Source organism: Mesocricetus auratus, unplaced genomic scaffold (genome assembly GCF_017639785.1).
Source record: "Mesocricetus auratus isolate SY011 unplaced genomic scaffold, BCM_Maur_2.0 Super-Scaffold_15014, whole genome shotgun sequence".
NCBI classification, from domain to species: Eukaryota; Metazoa; Chordata; class Mammalia; order Rodentia; family Cricetidae; genus Mesocricetus; species Mesocricetus auratus.
In genome coordinates this window covers 16,562,635-16,581,788 of record NW_024429186.1, presented here as the reverse complement: position 1 = coordinate 16,581,788, position 19,154 = coordinate 16,562,635, and the positions used below count along the sequence as shown (strand labels likewise).

The 19,154-nt window shown below is 45.4% G+C and overlaps 1 protein-coding gene and 1 long non-coding RNA gene across 3 annotated transcripts in view; both read left to right on the top strand.

The window, feature by feature from the left end:
- Positions 1-7,380: 7,380 nt before the first annotated feature.
- On the top strand, positions 7,381-9,965 carry LOC121139457. Its single transcript, XR_005876413.1, has 2 exons — positions 7,381-7,439; positions 9,838-9,965. It is a non-coding gene; the product is annotated as an uncharacterized LOC121139457 (long non-coding RNA).
- Positions 9,966-12,745: 2,780 nt separating this feature from the next.
- Positions 12,746-19,154, top strand: part of Golga5 (golgin A5) — a 28,203-nt gene continuing 21,794 nt past the window's right edge. The window contains exons 1-3 of one of the 2 annotated variants that reach the window (XM_040742605.1): positions 12,746-12,928; positions 15,481-16,051; positions 17,440-17,691. In XM_040742605.1, coding sequence (XP_040598539.1) covers positions 15,511-16,051; positions 17,440-17,691 — 793 coding nt within the window. In that variant the 5' untranslated portion in view covers positions 12,746-12,928; positions 15,481-15,510. The remainder of the gene's footprint in view (positions 12,929-15,480; positions 16,052-17,439; positions 17,692-19,154) is intronic. The other variant, XM_040742604.1, reaches the window with a different exon arrangement.

Genomic DNA, 19,154 nt, shown 5'->3' with positions numbered 1-19,154 from the left:
ACACACACACACATACTTCTGTGTTTTTAAAAGTTACATTGCTCCTAAAGTAATTTGCAACAAGTTTTAAAGATTAAGCAAAGCTTAGAAATGAAGTACAAAAGTACAAGCTGGTGTCTCTTATCTTAATAGATTTCCTTTGTAAATGAGGCTGTGGGGTGTCTAGGGATGAGTGGATGAGTGCTGATAAGTTGAGTTCTAAGGTCACACACATTCAGCTCACACTGGGCCCTTCGTAAACACAGTTTGATGATCTCAACATCCGTGCCTGAGATGTCTGCAGGAAAATTAAACACTGTCTCTGTAGGCGATTTTGATTTTATCAGTCCTGCCGTTTTCTCTCTGCTATATTCTTGCATGAGAAATGTCTTTCCCTTCTTATGTCTCCTTCCTTTTTCCTGCCTGTCTTCATAGCTCAGATGAATTAGGATGCCATGAAATGAAATCTTTGGGGAGGAGAGGTCCTGGAGAGACAGCCAATGGTTAGTATCATGTTCTTATCTTGCAGAAGACCAGAGTTCAATTCCTAGCATCCATATCAGTTGGTTCACAACCATCTGTAACTCCAGTTTCAAGGCCTGTGTGGGCAAGTACACATACAAACATATACACATACACACAATTTTAAAAATAAAAAAACAATATTTAAAAGGGAAATAAGTCTTAGGATTTCCACGAATCCCTAGGCAATATGAATACTGATGACTTACATATGAAATATACATACATATATACAATATGGAAACAACCCAGTAGTAAAGCTAGGCTGTTTTTGACAGAAAGTAACAACTTAGAAGATAGTTTAACAAAAAACTTCAATCAGGACACTAGCAGTATGCATCCTGCTGGACTCACAACTCATGGCTTTGAAGCAAGGTTTCCCGTGTGTTGTCCCCCCCCCACACACACATACACCTACGTCCTGTGTTGGGATAGGAAGATAGGAAGATCTAGACCAGTGAGCAGTAGCTTGTTCCGCCTCTGTATGCCAGGGCAGGGCAGATAACCCACTTTTTCTTAACTTTCTCTGTGTGTGTTCCTGTGAGTGTGCATAAAAGGTGTGCACTCAAGTGTGTGCACGCGTGTAGAGGTCAGAGGGAGACATTATCCTCCTCAATTAATCTCTCCACCTTGTTTTTTAGAGACAAGGTTTCTCCCTGAGCCTGGAACATGCTGATTTGTCCAGACTGTCTGGTCAGTGAGCTCACAAGGCTCCTCCTGTCTCTGCCTCCCCACTCTAAGCACAGGAATGCACCACCACACCCAGCTTTTTATGTGGGTCCTAGCATCTTGATTTTTAAGCCTCATGCTTTGTGGTGGGAAAAAATAAGAAAAGATCCTAGCTAAACAAGGGACCTCTGACCATAGGGGACGTGACCAGAGACCACAGACGGCTCCCAGAAAGAAAGGGAAGCTTGAACCCATGAACCCACAAGCAGCTGTGTCAACATCTACCCCCTTGCTTTGAGAAGTCTTGGAACCAGATAGCCTCTTGCCCTACTGTAAAACTTCTGGATCGCAGGATGTGCTCCCGTCTTGAGCCCCTAGCCCAAAAATGTGCCAATTAATTTTACCTAACCAGGTGACAGTTACTGCCTTCTTCAAGGCCCTTCGTTTCATGATACCCTTGTATGGAAACGTTGTGTACTAAGTAATCTCTGTAACCATGGGAACCTTGCGAACTGAGACTTGCTATCTCAGGACTTCCCCTCCCCGTTTTCCCTTTAAAAGCTTCTCTTTTTGGCTGGTTGGCATCTCATTTCCCCACCATGGGGTGAGATCCAAGCTGGCCAGCTTGAACAATTAAAAAGAAACCTTTTGCTTTTGCATCAGAAGTGTCGACTCCTTGGGTTAGTCTCTGAGATTCTGCAAACCTGGCACAACAGCTTGTTCATCAACACTTTATCCACCAAGCCATCCCCAGCCCAGATAACCCATATCTTTTTGGATCACCCATTTTCATATCAAGTAACTGTTCTGAGGAACCTGAATGTTATTTATAGTGTGAGCTTCTGCACCTTGAAGTGATGCTGGTGTTATGGGAGGCCCACCAGAAATAATATCTCAGACCAGCTTACAGCCAAGTGAAAGTCTTTATTTTTGCCCACGGAGTAGTATAGCCCTGAGTGTCAGATCATGCCGTTTTGAAGGCAAAAACTGAGTCTTGGCATCTGGGTCAACAGCTGGGGCATGGGGGAGTGGAGGGGGCTTCACAGAAGCAAGCAGTTTGATGGACACTAAGATAAGCAGTTAACTGGAGGGGCTTCTGCACAAAACTGGCAGTTTAATAGAAGTTAAGTTAGCTGGGCCAGGCAGTGGTATCACACACCTTTAGTCCCAGCACTTGAGAGGCAGAGGCGGAGGCGGAGGCGGAGGCGGAGGCGGAGGCGGAGGCAGTCGGATCTCTGTGAGTTTGAGGCCAGCCTGGTCTACAGAGTGAGTTCCAGGACAGGCTCCAAAGGTATACTAAGAAACCCTATTTCAAAAAAAAAAAAAAGCTCCCCAAAAGATAGGTTATCTGGGGCATCTTGACGTCTGTTTCCTAGAATAGAGTTTAGCAATTTTCCATTAAGAAGATCAAATTCTAGTTAAACCTGGAAGGACCTCAGCAAGAAGGTGGAGGAAGCTCAGCACTGCCTTGCCTGGGCTTAGATGCTGGGAGGTGACAAACTTTTGTTTTATTGCTTGATTTCTTGAGGCAGGGTTTCTCTGTGTAGGCCTGGCTATCCTGGAACTCACTTTGTAGACCAGGCTGGCCTCAAACTCTTCATAGATCCACCTGCCTCTACCTCCCGAGTTCTGGAACTAAAGGCCTGCGCCACCATGCCTGGCTGATGAATATATTCTTCATATCTGAAAGACTGAGTAGTTGGAGATGACCAAAAATTTGCCTGTGGACGGCATCCTCCTGACACACAGAAACTGTGGACGGTGGTGGTGTTTCCCGTCGGTGAAGGGTGTGGAAAGCATGCTGGGTTCTCTTGTATTCACTGTGATCATTCACTTGAAAAACAGGATGTCACCGCATTGTAATTTTTGTATTGCCTGAAAGATTTTGCTGGGGTATATAACCTGTAAGGGAAGATTTTGCTGGGGTATATAACCTGTAAGGGAAAGAATAAAGATAGAGTTAAAATGAGTTAGAAGGAGAACATCAAGAATGAGAATTAGGAGGAGAACATCATGACATTAGAAGGAGAAGGAAAACATCAAGAGACAGAAAAGATGTGTCTAGATACAGATAAGAGAAGAGAACATAGGGGGCTGGAGAGATGGCTCAGCGGTTATGAGCACTGACTGCCACTCTTCTGAAGAACCTGAGTTCAATTCCCAGCATCCACATGGTGGCTCACAACCGTCTACAATTCCAGTCCCTGCGACCTCTTCTGTGCGTACTGCGTGAACATGTTGCACAGACATACACACAAAAATAAATGTTAAAACAAAAAAGAATATAGAATACATAATCAGAATAAAAAAAAGAAGAAAGAAAAGGTCTGAAGGAAACCATCAAGAGAATGTGTGTCTTTTACCCTAACCCCCTCAAATTAAAAAGTCATAGTATATTGACTCTGTACAGGATTCCCTTTGAGACCCAAGCTGCTGTTGTGGGGTCCGGGGTCACGAAATGATGGGAGACAGACCATCAAGTTCTATTAAAACAAAGCAAGCTTTATTCCAGGAAAAGAAATGAAAAATATCCGCACAGGGTATAAAGGCTTTCAGTTATAGTCGTGACCACAGCCAGAGTTTGGACTTCTGAAACTGGCAAACCGGGCAGTTTTTGAGCTCTCCTTTTTTGTAATAAGAAACAAACATTAGTCATGAACAAAAGAATTTTTGTAGTTTCCAGGTAAAACTCAGTTACAAATTGCTTTTTACAATTTTCTTTAGTAGGGTTTTTATATTAAACTGGTGTTTGTGTTTAGTCTATTGTCCATTGTTTCTCTCTGGCTCTTTCTGATGGTGTTTACAGAAACTGCCCCCCCACTGATACTGCCAGTTTTGCATAGCTGGGAAGAGTATGGAACAATCCATAACCAAAAGTCACTTACAGCTCCTTACTTAAAAGTTAACTCGGCCAGGCGGTGGTGGTGCATGCCTTTAATCCCAGCACTCAGGAGGCAGAGGCAGGCGGATCTCTGTGAGTTCGAGACCAGCCTGGTCTACAAGAGCTAGTTCTGGGACAGCCTCCAAAGCCACAGAGAAACCTTGTCTCAAAAAAAGAAAAAAAAAAGTTAACTCAGCTCACATCAATTTGCTGTGTGTGGGGGGGGGGTTGTTATCTAAAACACTGACCTTCAGTTTGCAGAGGGACCCTCAGTTTGCAGAGAGTCATTTCAGCTCTGCGAGGCTGACAGAGCTATAGGTCTTAGCAAGGGCACATATTGTTAATAGTAAGTCGCTGAGAAGGTGGTTGACAGTCTGCTCTCATTCTCCTAGGCTTACAACTTCATACTCCTATATTTCTACATTCCTATTTTTGGGACCTACAATTTTTTGTTTTGTTTTGTTTTTCAACACAGGGTTTCTCTGTGGCTTTAGAGGCTGTCCTGGAACTAGCTCTTGTGGACCGGGCTGGTCTTGAACTCACAGAGATCCGCCTGCCTCTGCCTCCCGAGTGCGGGGATTAAAGGCATGCACCAACAACGCCCGGCAGGACCTACATTTTTATACTCTTATTCTTGGACTCTTCACTGTGATAGGAGAGACCCCCATCCACCCCGCACATGCGCGCGCGCATACACACACACACACACACACACACACACACACACACACACACACACACGAGCACACATGTGCACACTCACTCATCAGGGATTCCCTCCCAGACCTTGGATTAGGCACAAATCACCCAAACAACTGTCTTCACAGAGAGATCCTTTATTAAATCGGGGAAGAAAAGTTAAAGTGGCTTCTTTCTGACTCAGGCAGAGAAACAGCAGCAAATGACCTTGCAGGTGAGATTTTGTTTTTTTCTGAGACTGGGTTTCTCTTTGTAACAGCCTTGACTATCCTGAAACTTATTCTGTAGGACCAGGTTGGCCTCGAACTCACAGACAGCCACATGCCTCTGCCTCCAGAGTGCTAGGATTAAAGGTGTGTGTCACCACCTCTGCAGGTGTAATTTTTTAAGAGAAAACAAGGGGAGGTCTGTGTTAGGATAGCTAGGATGAGGTGGTATATTTTGATGAGGCATGTTAATTAGGTGAACCAAAGGGGGCCTTTGATTACTGGGCTGTGGTAGACAGCTTCCGAGTAGGAAGTAGACAAATAAGGGAATAGACCTTGGGGCTAGCTTTAAGGATGCAATTTTAAGGTTTTTATCAAGGCAGAGGGAATGAGAGAGAAGGGCGAGGCTTGGAGTTCTTTTAGTTGTCGTGAGACAGTGTGTTTCATAGTTGATTATAGATTAATAGAAAACTAATGTATCAGACCACCACCAGCCACCCAGTGATTCCTAAAGGTTCCACCCTCAGCATTGTTGCAGTGGGGATTAAATTTCTAACACAGACCAGAGATACAAACAATGGCAGGGTAGGTCGTTTTCCTCAGGGGCTCAGTGGTGGAGACACTCATCTCAGAGCCACTTAGCCACCAAGAAAACATCAGAGGAACTTCTACATGGGCCAGGACATAGAATATGTCATTTATAGGCGTATACTCTGTGAACCAAAGAATAGAGCAATGCTTATTTTACCTGGCCATGCAGATAGAAGGCATGGATGTATTTTTAAGTACTGAGCGCCCCCTGCTGCTGGAAGCTAAAAGTGCACAAAGAGCATCTATATATAATTAGCGTGTGTGTGTGTGTGTGTGTGTGTGTGTGTGTGTGTGTGTGTGTGTGAGAGAGAGAGAGACAGAGAGAGAGAGAGAGAGACAGAGAGAGAGACAGAGAGAGAGAGAGAGAGGGAGGGAGGGAGGGAGGAGAGGGAGAGGAAGGAGAGGGGGAGAGGGAGAGGGAGAGGAAGAAGGAGAGGGAGAAGGAGGAGAATAGGGTATCAAATCCCCAGGAGCTGGAATTATAAGTGGTTGTGAGCTGACCAATGGGGCTGCTGGGAACTGAACTCTGGTCCTCTAAAAGAGTAGTCAGTGCTCTTAACTACTGATTCATCTCCTCAGCTCCCTCAATTTCATTTTTGATGTCAGTTAGAACAAGGCAGTGGAATTACAGAACCAACTAAATCCACACAGGCTATCGTGGTGAAGATGACGGAAGACCCAGCGAGCCTGGGGACTGAGTAGATGAGTAGATGACGTAATGAGGGCTGTGCAGACTGGGGGGGGGGCATCTGGGGGCGGGGGTGCACTGAAGGCCTTTGACCTTTGTGGAGTCACAGAGCAGAATGTTTAACTTCATTTGTCACAGTAAAATGTTTCCAAAGTAGTCTGTCACACTCCTGCACACTCACACACTCCTGTCAGGAGTGCCCCCCCCCAGTTCCACTATGGAGGGGTACTACAGCTTTTCCTCAGATTTTTAATTTGCACTAATAATTTCACACAGCTTTTCATGTGCTTTTGGCCAATGGGATGTCAGAAGGCCTATATATATATATATATATATATATATATATATATATACAGTCTTGAAATGGTGCAGTCTGGGGGCTTGGTGGGTTTCATTTTCTCTGCCAACTAAAGGGCAGGGAGACCCCGAGGCACAACAGGAGGCAGCAGAGAAATCCCACGCACCGTAGACATAATCAGCAGTTAAGAAACCGGCTTAGGCAAAGGACACAGTCAGCAAGACAAAAAGGCAGCCCACAGAATGGGAAAAAATATTCACTAATCCCACATCTGACAGAGGGTTGATCTCCAAAATTTACAAAGAACTCAAGAAGCAAGTCTCCAAAACACCAAAGGACCCTATTAAAAAGTGGGCTGCAGAACTAAATAGAGAGTTTTCAATAGAGGAGTCTAAAATGGCTGAGAGGCACTTGAGAAAGTGCTCAACATCCTTAGCCATCCGGGAAATGCAAATCAAAACAACTCTCAGATACCATCTCACCCCTGTCAGAATGGCTAAAATCAAAAACACCAATGACAATTTATGCTGGAGAGGATGTGGTGAAAGGGGGACACTCCTCCATTGCTGGTGGGAGTGCCAACTGGTTCAGCCACTTTGGAAATCAGTGTGGAGATTCCTCAGAAAAATGGGAATAAACCTACCACAAGACCCAGCAACTCCACTCTTAGGCATATATCCAAAAGATGCCCATTCATACAACAAAGATGTCTGTTCCACTATGTTCATAGCAGCTTTATTTGTAATTGCCAGAACGTGGAAGCAACCTAGATGTCCCTCACCTGAAGAGTGGATAGAGAAAATGTGGTACATCTACACAATGGAGTACTATTCAGCAGAAAAAAATAATGGAATCATGAGATTCGCAGGCAAATGGATGACACTAGAAGGAACCATCCTGAGTGAGGTAACCCAGTCACAAAAAGAGAAACATGGCATGTACTCTCTCATATATGGATTTTAGACATAGATCTGGGGAGTGCCAGCCTACAATCCTATGGCCAGAGAGTCTGGGAAACAGAAACTTTATTTAGTGGCTGATCGAAGAAGAGGCAGACCCCCTTGGTTAAGTACTGAGCTGAACTCAAGAAAGCCAGTAACAGAGAGGGAGGACTGATGATCAAAGGGATTAAGACTGGGCTGGTTTAACCCCCAGAAACAGCTGACCAGACAAAGGTTAACTCTTGAATCCCAGGCATTAGCCTGGGAAGCCAGCATGGGACTGATCAAGACCCCCTGAATCTGGGTGTCAGTGAGGAGGCCTAGGGAATCTACTGAGCCTTGGGCAGCAGATCAGTACCCATCCCAAGTATACACACGGACTTTGGACTCCAATAGAACAATGTGAGGTGCACTCTCACCCTGAACTCTTGGGGAAGGGTCTAGGCCCTGCCCTATATGAAATGACACACTATGGACACCCCCATGGAGGGCCTCAACCTCCCTGGAGAAATGAGGGGATAACGGGGGGGGGGGGGAGGGCACGGGAGGAAGGGAGGGAAAGGGAGAGGGACCTCGTACTGACTTGTGAAGCAACCTCGTTTCTTATCTAAATTTAAACTGGAAAATAAAATTAAAAAAAAAAAAAGAAACCGGCTTAATCGGGGCGAGGGAGCACGTGCAACAGACACACAGGGGAAAAGACCCCTGCAGAGCAGAGGCTGAAAAGGCCGTCTCTTCTTGGGCTCTATAGCCGCTCTCTAGAGTGGGTGGGAGTAGTTTCCCAAGTTCCTGAGGAGGGCTGGCTTTGATCTAACCTCCAGAAAGGCTCCTGTAGTCCAGCCCGAGGTCACCTGGGACCTCACACAGAGGGCTGGGCTTGGTTTCCAGTCCCACATCAGGTTGCACAGAGAGAAAGTCGTAGATTGAGCATGGCCAGCAGACTGGACCAGGTCGTGAGAGAAGCAGGAGCAGAGCTGTGGGGGTAGGGGGCGCAAGAGAGAAGGAGAAGGCCGGAGAGCAGAGATGGGGGAGGAGGGGGAACGGAGAGAGAAGGACAAAAGGAAGAGAAGGTGGACAAAAGAGGGAGTCCAGCCGAAATAGCAGGGTCATAAGGAGAATGAGCGGAAGAACATGAACTAGAGAAGTATAGGGTAGGAGAGGAGGTGAAGAGACCAGGGTGCCAACGTAGACTCTGAATTGTGTGACAGTACTTGTGATACTGGGGAACCCTGGAGACCAGCATGCACTTTGGTCTGCTAAGAGGCACCCCAAATAACCCTTCGCTTCCTCTGCCAGTGATGTGGGAAATGGAGTTTGCTTTGGAACTGACACATACCAGAGACAGAATGACTAGGCCTTGAAGGGTGACAAGGGATGTGAATTTCTGATCCTCCTTCCTCCATCTCCCAAGTGTTAAGATTGTAGGCATGCACCACCAGTTCCAATTTATGCAGGGTTGGGGATCAGACCCCGAGCTTCATGCTGCAGGCCTATCATGCTTCAAGCACACTATCAGTTGAGCTATAGCTCCAGTCCTTGACATACAGTTTTGTGGGCGCGCGCACAAACACACACACACACACACACACACACACACACACACACACACATATATATATATATAATTTTTTGTTTCATTTTATAAGACAGGATCTCTCTGTGTAGCCCTGGCTGTCCTAGAACTCACTCTGCACATAAGGCTGACCTGGCGGGGTGTTGGTGGCACACACCTTTAATCCCAGCACTCGGGAGGCAGAGGCAGGCGGATCTCTGTGAGTTCGAGGCCAGCCTGGTTTACAGAGCGAGTTCCAGGACAGCCTCCAAAGCCACAGAGAAACCCTGTCTCGAAAAACCAAAAAAAAAAAAAAAAAAAAAAAAAAAAAAAAGGCTGACCTGGAACTCATAGAGATCCGCCTGCCTCTGCCTCCCAAGGGCTTGGGTTAAACACGTGCACTGCAATCACCTGGCCACTGCCAATATTTGTGCCGAGGAGGACTTGGCTCTGTCCCAACCTTTTTCATTTTTACCTTTCAGTAGTTAAGTGCTTTAACCACTTCTGGGGTCACACTAACCTAGATGTAAATCTCAACTGCAGCATGACGCGGTGAGTGTGAATGAGAATGAGCCCCATAGGATCATGAATCATGGGTTTCTGGATGCTTGGTACTTATCTGGGGAAACTCTGAGAAGGGTTAGGAGGTGTAGCTTTGTTAGAGGTGAGTCACCGGGGGTAAGTTTGTAGGTTTCAAAAGTCCATTCTGAATAAGTTTGTTCTCTCTCTCTCTCTCTCTCTCTCTCTCTCTCTCTCTCTCTCTCTCTCTCTCTCTCTCTCTCTCTCTCTGTCCTCTGCCTCCGACTTTCAGATCAGGACGTAAGTTCTGATTCTGGACCAGCGCCATGCCTGTCTGCCTGCCTCCATGCTCCATGCTATGATGGTCATGACCTCTGACCCTGTGGAACTGTGAGTCCCCAAAGTAAATGTTTTAATGTAGAAGCGTCTTTGTCATGGTGTCTCTTCGCAGTAATAGAAAAGTAAGAAGCATGGCCAAGTAACTGCATCTTATTGCATTTAGTGCCTTCATCTGTAAATAGTGTAATGTATCAGGTTTCATTAGGTAGTTAATGCCTCATTTTTCCTTTCAGGATTCAGGCTGACAGAACAGCCCCAGCTGGGACGTGAGCTCTCTCTCACTCAAGGAAAAAAAAAACTGGAGGAGATACATCACTGACTCCTCCAGTTTAGGTTTAGGTGGGGCATAAGACAGGCAAGTATACATTCCATCAACAAAAGATGGGTCATACGATCAAATCAGTGGGTGTTGTAGTCACCCGGCAACCAATGATGATAAATGACCCTTAGCAGGAAGAGCCGCTCACTAGCTGGGAGCTGCAGTGCCACCTACCACACAGAAAGAACAGTCCCTTCCTTAATGTGCTGTGAAAATAGAATAAGCAGCTCAAGGATCCTGAAAACTTGTCTCCATTTAATAAGGGCTCTAAAATTGTAGAGACAGCAAGTATCAGCTTCTGCTGCTCTTCACTTGGACTGGACTAAACCGTCTTGACAGGAAGAAAGTGGCTTGCAGTTATTCCCAATACTTAATGTGGAATCTAGGAGCACAGAATTGGAGTGAATTGGATACTTCTTAGGATGACAATCTTGGACAGATTTAACATCCCTGAGTCTTAGTTTCCTCAATGCCCAAATGCACACATTTGAGAACATATTGTAGGCTTTTCATTAGGGCCAAATTAGCCTTGTCCTGTTCACCCAGTAGATACAGTCTTTAGTGAATTATTGCACAGATTTTATTACTGAACAACGATTTCAGAGTCTGAGAACTATATGCAGAACATAACTGTAGTACTATTGCATGGAAAGCCCTTTACTCTGTCCTTTAAGTCTCAGTTTAAGTTATCGCTTCTTCAAGGGACTGTGACAGCCTGATTTATTTTCCTGCTTCTGGTCACTTCTGTAAGCGTTTCGTCGGGATGGGTCAGGACAGGATGGAACAGGAGTGGGTCAGGTATTCTGGCACTCGGGAGTCACAGAATACCCAGTGTTACACAGCTCAGGTGGAAAGGTATCCTGGAGCTCGGGAGCCAAGGATACTGAGTGTTACACAGCTCAGGTAGAAAGGTATCCTGGAGCTCGGGAGCCAAGGACCACCACAGGTTGCAGTAAGTTTGGCAGCTTACAGCCTTGCCTCAGAGAAAGGCTTCTCCGGTGTGTCAGCTCCGCTCCGGCAGGACAGGGTCTTCCAGCTGGGGATGTTCGCCTAGTGTAGCAGTTTTGCTCCGCAGGAGGTTTCTCGGGCGAAGTTGCTACAGTTCAGCTCTGCTCCTGGAGAGCGGAGAGCGGAGAGCAGGGAGCAGGGCGGGAGCAGAGTGTAACAACTCCGCTCTGCCAAGGAAGGTTTCCCGGGCAAGTGTTACAGTGCTGCTCGCTCCGCTCTGCTCTGCTCTGCTCTGCCCAGGGTCGCCTTTGCTCTGTCGCAGCCGCAAAAGAAGATCTTCACCCGAAGCTCATCCAAAGGTGTTTATTGGAAGACAGCTGGACCAGCCAAGCTGAACATACACAGGGTTTATATAGGGGTTCCTGGGGTTGGGGAAGTTTTTCCAGGGTAGGGATTGGTCCGATTTCAGTGCTGAGCTCAGATTGGCTAGAGCTCTGCTCTGGGATTGGTTACTTTTTTACACAGGATTAGGGTCAGATTTGGCTCTGGTTTCAGGGCCAAAGTGTGTTTCTTTCTCTGGTCCTTTTTAGCCTTTTGCCTCCAATTTTAGGGCCAGGGTACATTTCTTTCACTGACTCTGATTCCAGGGACAAAGTGTGTTCCTTTGGCACTGGTTTTAGGGTCAGGGTACATTTCTTTGGTTCTGGTTGCAGGGCCAAAGTGTGTTTCTTTGGCTCTGCTCAGGGTGTGTTTCTTTGACTGGTCCCTTTTCCCTACAACTTCTCCGCTATTTCTTGATTTATGACCTTGGTAATGCTCTGAAATTATTGTTCATTCATTGGCTTAGGTAATATCTGCCTCTGTCACTTGAAAGCAAGCTCCAAGAAATCAGCGATAAGGTTTACTTTTTAAATTATGTGTATTTATATATACTTTTTTTTTCTCCCGAGGCAGGGTTTCTCTGTGGCTTTGGAGGCTGTCCTGGAACTAGCTTTTGTAGACCAGACTGGTTTCGAACTCACAGAGATTCACCTCCCTCTGCCTCCCGAGTGCTAGTATTAAAGGCGTGCTCCACCAACGCCCGGTTTAAATTATATTTTGTGTGTGTGTGTGTGTGTGTGTGTGTATGTGTGTGTGTGTGTACGTGTGTGTGTGTACGCGCACGCGCAAATACACGCGCGCAAATCTCGTTCCACACTATGGATGGAACTCAGGCCGTCAGGCGTGGCTATTTGTATACTGAACCATCCCACAGACCCAGGGCTCATGTTTTCCGTACTCCCATCCTCTTACTTCAGAATCCTCATCTATAAAACTTTTGGATTCCAGAGGGAGGAGGAGTTTAGAGACCTGGACGCGCTCGATCAGACGGTCACGCCCCGCCCACCTCAGACCGGACCCGCCCACCACCACGTGGCCGTTGGCAGACCACGCCCCCTGCGTGGGAGTGGCCCGCAATGTTGTCCCAGCCGCGTGCAGGCGGTGGTTACGTCACACGTACGCTGGCGCGGCGCCGGGTTCCGCCACCTACGGAAGCGGGGCGTGGCCAGGCGCTAGGGCCCCGCGGACGCCGGCGCTGCCGCCTGAGTGGTTTGCTAGGCGGCCGGCGGCGCTCTGCTCCCCGCCACTCAGGCAGCTGGGCGGCCACTCTGTTTTGAGGTCCTCGCCGCCCTTCCACGTCTCCCGGAAGAGGTAGCCGGCAGGTCCGGGAGCAACCCGCTGCTGAGGCGGCCCGGGTGGGCGACGAGGCCGTGGCGTTGTCGCTCGGCGTCCTCAGGTGAGGCGCGACCAGGCCGCGGGCGGGACGGCTGGGCATGTGGGACCCGGTCTCCGCCTTTCCCGAGTGCCGTCGTGCTGGTCTTCGCTCGGGGCCGAGGAAGGGGACGCCACAGCCCCGTAGGGTCCGGCCTGTGGCCGACTGCCCTCCACCCCCCGACTCTGACTTGCTGTGGGGGCGCGATGGGGGTGTGTCCTCGCCTCTCCGCCACCCAGGGCCCCTGAGGCCGCCGGGCTTGGCCGCTGACCCCTGACCCCACGTCTGTGTGACATCTGACCTTTCAGGTGGCTTTGCACCACCAGAGTCCCCCTCTTGGAGTCTGTCACTGAGACAAGAGCCCAGGCCCCAGCTCAGTGTCTGTGATCCATGTGAATAAAGCCCCATTAACTTGCACAGGGGAGGTAAAACACTAATTAATGCGTTGTCTTTAGGCCTTATTATTAGGACAGTTAATTTTCTCTCGCTCACCACCAATTTTACTTAACGCTTGTGTGGAGTTTTACAAGTCGGAATGCATGTCACCTTAACGTTTTCATTTCACTTCTCATAAACTGAAATGCACACCTAACGGGTTTCCTAAAGAATGTGTTTAAACAGTGAACTCCCTGACGAGGTTAGCTATGAAGAGGAAGGGGTTAAAAGGTGGGTTTGACACTGGGTTGACTTAGATTTCAATGTCTGAGGTGCCGTCTAAGCTCTGGGATCTTTCTAAACCATATCCATGTTGATTTTTTTAAAGGACATTGCAGTTTACCACATAACGTAGCTGAGAGAGTTATTCGTGATACTGTTTGCACAACAGTTGGCATATAAAGATGAGTTGCTTCAGCAGAGTTTCTAGGAGTGCCTGTGTAGGCTAGGTTCTGGGAATTCGTTGGTGAACAAAACTGACATTGTGTTCGTCCGCCCACTCCCCTTTCCCCAAGAGGGAGAGACAGGTGTGAAAAAAAACAGTAGTTATAATATCCTGAAGCACTGTAAGGCAAATGAAAGGTATGCACACAGAATAAAAAGACCCAGCTTAGATGCAGAGATAACTCTGATGCTGTTTTGGTGAAGAAAGCCCAAGAGCTAGATAATTTCAGGCTAAAGGAGTGCTGACTACATTCATCAGTCATTGTCGACTTTGCAGCTTACTTTCTTCTGTAGCATGAAGGTTAATTACTTCATTGCTTTGACTTATGTGGCACCTGTAAGTGTTCAAATATGTTGGTTGGATAGATCATTTATACAATCATTTACAAATAATTTGGACTCAGCTTAACATGCACATGGTAGGTACTAAGTATTTAAATTATTAAAAATTTACCAAGAATTATATGTGCTTACATAAATAATAGCTTTATAATAGTGATAATCAGGAGGCACCCTTCCCCAAAGTTCGGCCCTTTGAAACAAATTTAAGAGAAGTGTTTTTACTTGGGTGGAATTTGGTCAAGCGTGTCCTTTGCTATTTGAATCCTGTGTGAATTTGTTAGGGCATCCGTGAAAAAGTGGAGGCTGGATGGATTAGACAGTAGAAGTTGGTTTCTCTCACTGTTGTAAGTCTGGGGTGAAGGTGTTGGCAACGTTGGCTTGTGTCTCTTTGCTCGTTAGTTGTGTGTGCACTTGTGGCAGTGTGGCCAGAGGTCAGCTTTCTTGAGTCCTCTGTCTGTTCCCCAATGGGTTCTGTGGACTGAACTCAGATAGTCAAGCTTCAGGGCTTTTACCTGCCCAGCTTTCTTGTCTGAGGCTGATTTCTGAGGGTTGTCTTTTGCCTTACAGACAACCGTCTTCTCTCTGTTGTTCTATGAATATTTGTATATATGTTTATTCCAATACTGACATTAATTTAATTGAAATTACTTCTTTAAAGATCCTGTCTTCATTCTGAGGTTTTTAGGTTTGGAGTTCAGTATGTGGAACACGACATAGTCTCTCACATATGTTTTTGCTGTGTTCAGATTTGCCCTTCATAGCTGGGCAGTGGTGGCACACACCTTAATCCCAGCACTCAGGAGGCAGAGGCAGGTGGATCTCTGTGAGTTTGAGACCAGCCTGGTCTACAAGAGCTAGTTCCAGGACAGCCTCCAAAGCCACAGAGAAACCCTATCTCGAAAAACAAAAACAGAAAGAAAAAAAAAAAGATTTGCCCTTCATTGAAATAACAAGGAAAATAATAGTTGTAATAATGATAGTCAAGTTACTAGCGGGGGTTTTCTGTGTGTCAAGCATCTCCAAAGGTGTTTTCCCCTATTGTTTGGTCCTAAAAACCATTCTGACCTGGGTGTGGTAATGAGTTCCTGTAGCCTCAACTACTTGGGAGTCAGATAGGAAGATGGTTTGTTCACGGTAGCTTGGGCAGCACAGCACAAACCCATCATAGAACATTTACAAAAACATTCTGTATGGAAGATTACTTCCAGTCTTATGCTTTCATAAGGTTTCTCAGCTTCTATTAGTAATTTGTTCAAGGTTGCCTGGCTAGTAAGAGGCCAGATTGGGTTTTAACCCAAGACTCTTTCCGGATGATACATTGATCACAGCTTGTCCTCCCCTCCTTTTTTTTACAGGTTCATCAGTAGGATTACCCTATTACCATCATGTCTTGGTTTGCTGATCTTGCTGGAAGGGCGGAAGATCTTTTAAACCGAGTTGATCAAGGGGCTGCAACAGCTCTCAGAAAGGAGAATACCAGCAATATCTATTATAGCAAAAATACTGACTATCCTGAACTTCACCAGCAAAACACAGATTCAACATACCAGACTGGACCTAAAGCTAACTATATTTCCTCAGCTGCTGATAACATCCGGAATCAAAAAGCCACTGTCTTAGCTGGCACATCAAATGTGAAAGTGGGATCCAGGACAGCCGGGGAGGCCTCCCATGCCTCTGAGCATGCATCTGTCCCTAGACCTTCCTCACAGTTTGTCCGAAGGAAAAAGTCAGAGCCTGACGATGAGCTGCTGTTTGATTTTCTTAACAGTTCCCAGAAGGAGCCCACTGGGAGAGTGGAAATCAAGAAAGAGAAGGGCAAAGTACCCATCTTTCCAAGCTCTCAGTCCTCAAGTGTCGGTTCTGTGAACACCAGTGTAACTACCATCCAGGCTACTGAAGAAAGTTCTGGGAGCCAAAGTCCTGGTAGCTAATCAGTCCTGTTTCTTTCAGAATTAAGCAGATTGGATGTGTCATCCTAAGTTATAGTATGAGTTCCAGGACTGCACAGAAAAAAACCCTGTCTCAAAAAAGGAAAAAAAAAAAAAAGAAGGAAAAAAAATAGTCTCTTTGAGACTGCAAGGAAGATTTGAGGTCCTAATATCATTTTTATCTATAGGCTATCCTACAGTCTTTGTTTTAAATTATTATTTATTGACTAACAAATACAGATTTTAAAAAACTTATATGTATTATATACTTAATTATTATTTTTCTTTGGACTTTGAGTTACTTAAAATTTTCTTTTAGTTACAAATATGAAATTTTCCTACTTTAATGATTTTTAACTTGATAGCATTGAAATCAGATAAAATAGCCTGTGAGTTTGTTAAGTCATGATAAATCCTTGCATTAAATTTGTAAGTTATACATTTAGATCTTTAACACACTTTTTTTAATTGGACCTAAAGAGGAGATTTTCTGGAGGTGTGGGTGCATATTGCCACAGAAGCATGTATTGATCGAAGGAGAGGTTGAGGGATTGGTTTTTTCCTATGTGGGTTCTGGGGATTTAACTCAGGTTGTCAGGCTCATCCTGTTGAGCCTGTAGTCAGATTTTTGAAGAAAGTCTTTCTTTACTTAATTTATTTATTTATTTTGGTATTTTTTTCCCCCGAGACAGGGTATTTAAAAGGTGTACAGACATACATATAGGCAAATATTTATACATATTAAAAATATAAAAGTAAGCTGGGTGGTGGTGCATACCTTTAATCCCAGCACTTGGGAGGCAGAAGCAGGTAGATCTCTGTGAGTTTGAGGCCAGCCTCATCTACAGAGTGAGTTCCAGGACAACCAGAACTGTTACACAGAGAAACCTTGTCTCAAAATTAAAATAAAATTAAAATAAGTTATATGTGAATTTGTGTTAAAGTTAATTAGAAACAGGATGGACTGAACTCATCCTTTGGTTCAGTTATAATAAATTGCTGTGACCTGTTGTATTAGTCTTACTGCCTTGAACCCCATAGCTGTTTTATTGTGCCTTCTCAGTATTGACATTTGTACCCCTCTTTTCCAAACCATGTCAGAAATAAGGAAACCCAGTGTTTAAATTATCTCTGGCCTTCTTCTTCCCAGAACTGTTTTTATACTCTGTACTTTTACTTCCAGTGTTTTCAGACTTGGAGGAACCTTGCAGGTCTGTAGACTCCATTTGTGAGAACAGATTTTCATTAGAGGCTATCTATTGAGAATTAATGGTATTTTTATGGGATCCTAACTACAGCTCACCAAGAGGCCTTCCAAAAGCAAGTGACTGCTGCTTACATAGTGATGGTGCTGTTGTACCCAGGTGTGTTCTTGTTTTACAGAAGTGAGTAATTCTGGTTCTGTGCCTGAAGGCCACCAGGAATCCTTGAAGGAAAGCACAGCATCCAATGCCACCAGCACAGAGCACAGCACAGAAGACCACAGCACGGAGCCCAGCCCAGCACCTAGTGATGGTGGCAGGTCACATGAGCTGTCTAATCTCCGCCTGGAGAATCAGCTGCTCAGGAATGAAGTCCAGTCTCTAAACCAGGAAATGGCCTCATTACTTCAGAGATCCAAAGAAACTCAAGAAGGTAGGCCCTAATTAGATGGGGCTTGCAAAATGTTTTTCCTCAGAAATTTAGGGCCTAAATTTAGAAATTGAACCAGTTAAGTGAGCACAAAACAGAATTTTGGCTAGTTCAAATTCTTAAGAAACCACTGTATTAAAACGGGGAGGGGCAGAGTCTTACACTGTAGCCTAGGCTAACATCAACTTTAGATCAGGCTTTCTCTTTCAGCCTGACAAGTACTGGTTTTACATGTGTAAATTACTATTTTTAGAATCAGTAAAGGCCCAGTGTTGGTGGCTCATGCCTTTAATCCCAGCACTTGGGAGGCAAAGGCAGGCAGATCTCTGTGAGTTCAAAGCCAGCCTGGTCTACAGAGTGAGTTCCAGGACAGGCTCCAAAGCAATACAAAGAAACCCTGTCTTGAAATCCCCCCCAAAGAAAAAGAACCAGTAGAAAACAGATGTTAATAATATCTAATTATTTGATTTATTTATTCTGGACTTTTTTTTTTTTTTTTTTTTTTTTTGGTTTTTCGAGACAGGGTTTCTCTGTGTAACTTTGGAGACTGTCCTGGAACTAGCTCTGTAGACCAGGCTGGCTTCGAACTCACAGAGAGCCACCTGCCTCTGCCTCCCAAGTGCTGGGGTTAAAGGCGTGCGTCACCAACGCCCGGCTTATTCTGGACTTTTAAGGAGAACTATTTCATAAGCCAAAGTTGGAGTGAAGTGTTAGACAGTAGTAAGCAGTATAATAATGTTGCCACTCCAGGGACCATGAATGCACATGGAATTCTGTGTGAATAATGCCCTCCAGAACCATACAGTGTCATGATTGCAAGTAGATAATACTCTAATTCTTCAGAAATGACCAATTAAAAAAGAAACAATTGGGGCTGGAGAGATGGCGTAGTGGTTAAAAGCACTGGCTGCTCTTCCAGAGGATCTAGGTTCTATTCCCAACACTGATAGGGTGGGTCACAACCATCTGTAACTCCAGTTTTAGGCAATCCAGTGTCCTCTTCTTACTTCCAGGTGCACCGGCCATACATGTGTGTGCAGACAAAACTTCCATACACATAAAAATAAATCTTTTTAAAAAAAAATAATAATCAGATGTAATGGCACATGCCTTTAATCCCAGCATTTGGGAGGCAGAGGCAGGCAGATCTTGAATTTGAGACCAGCCTGGTCTACAGAGTGAGTTCCAGGACAGCCAAACAGCCAGAGCTGTTACATAGAGAAACTCTGCCTCAGAAGAAAAAAGAAAGAAAGAAAAGAAATAATGTTGTGTCTATGGTGTGGTAGTGACAGAGAGGCTGTGAATACTATGAAGATATATATTTTTTTAATTAATACTACGACTGGATGAGGAGAGAAGAGATAGAAAATGTCTACCCTGGTTCCTGGGGCCAGTGAGAACAGTGACAGAGTAGTGGGAAGTTTTATTTAGGCATGGAAGAAGGCCAGAGGGGCAGATTATTAAGA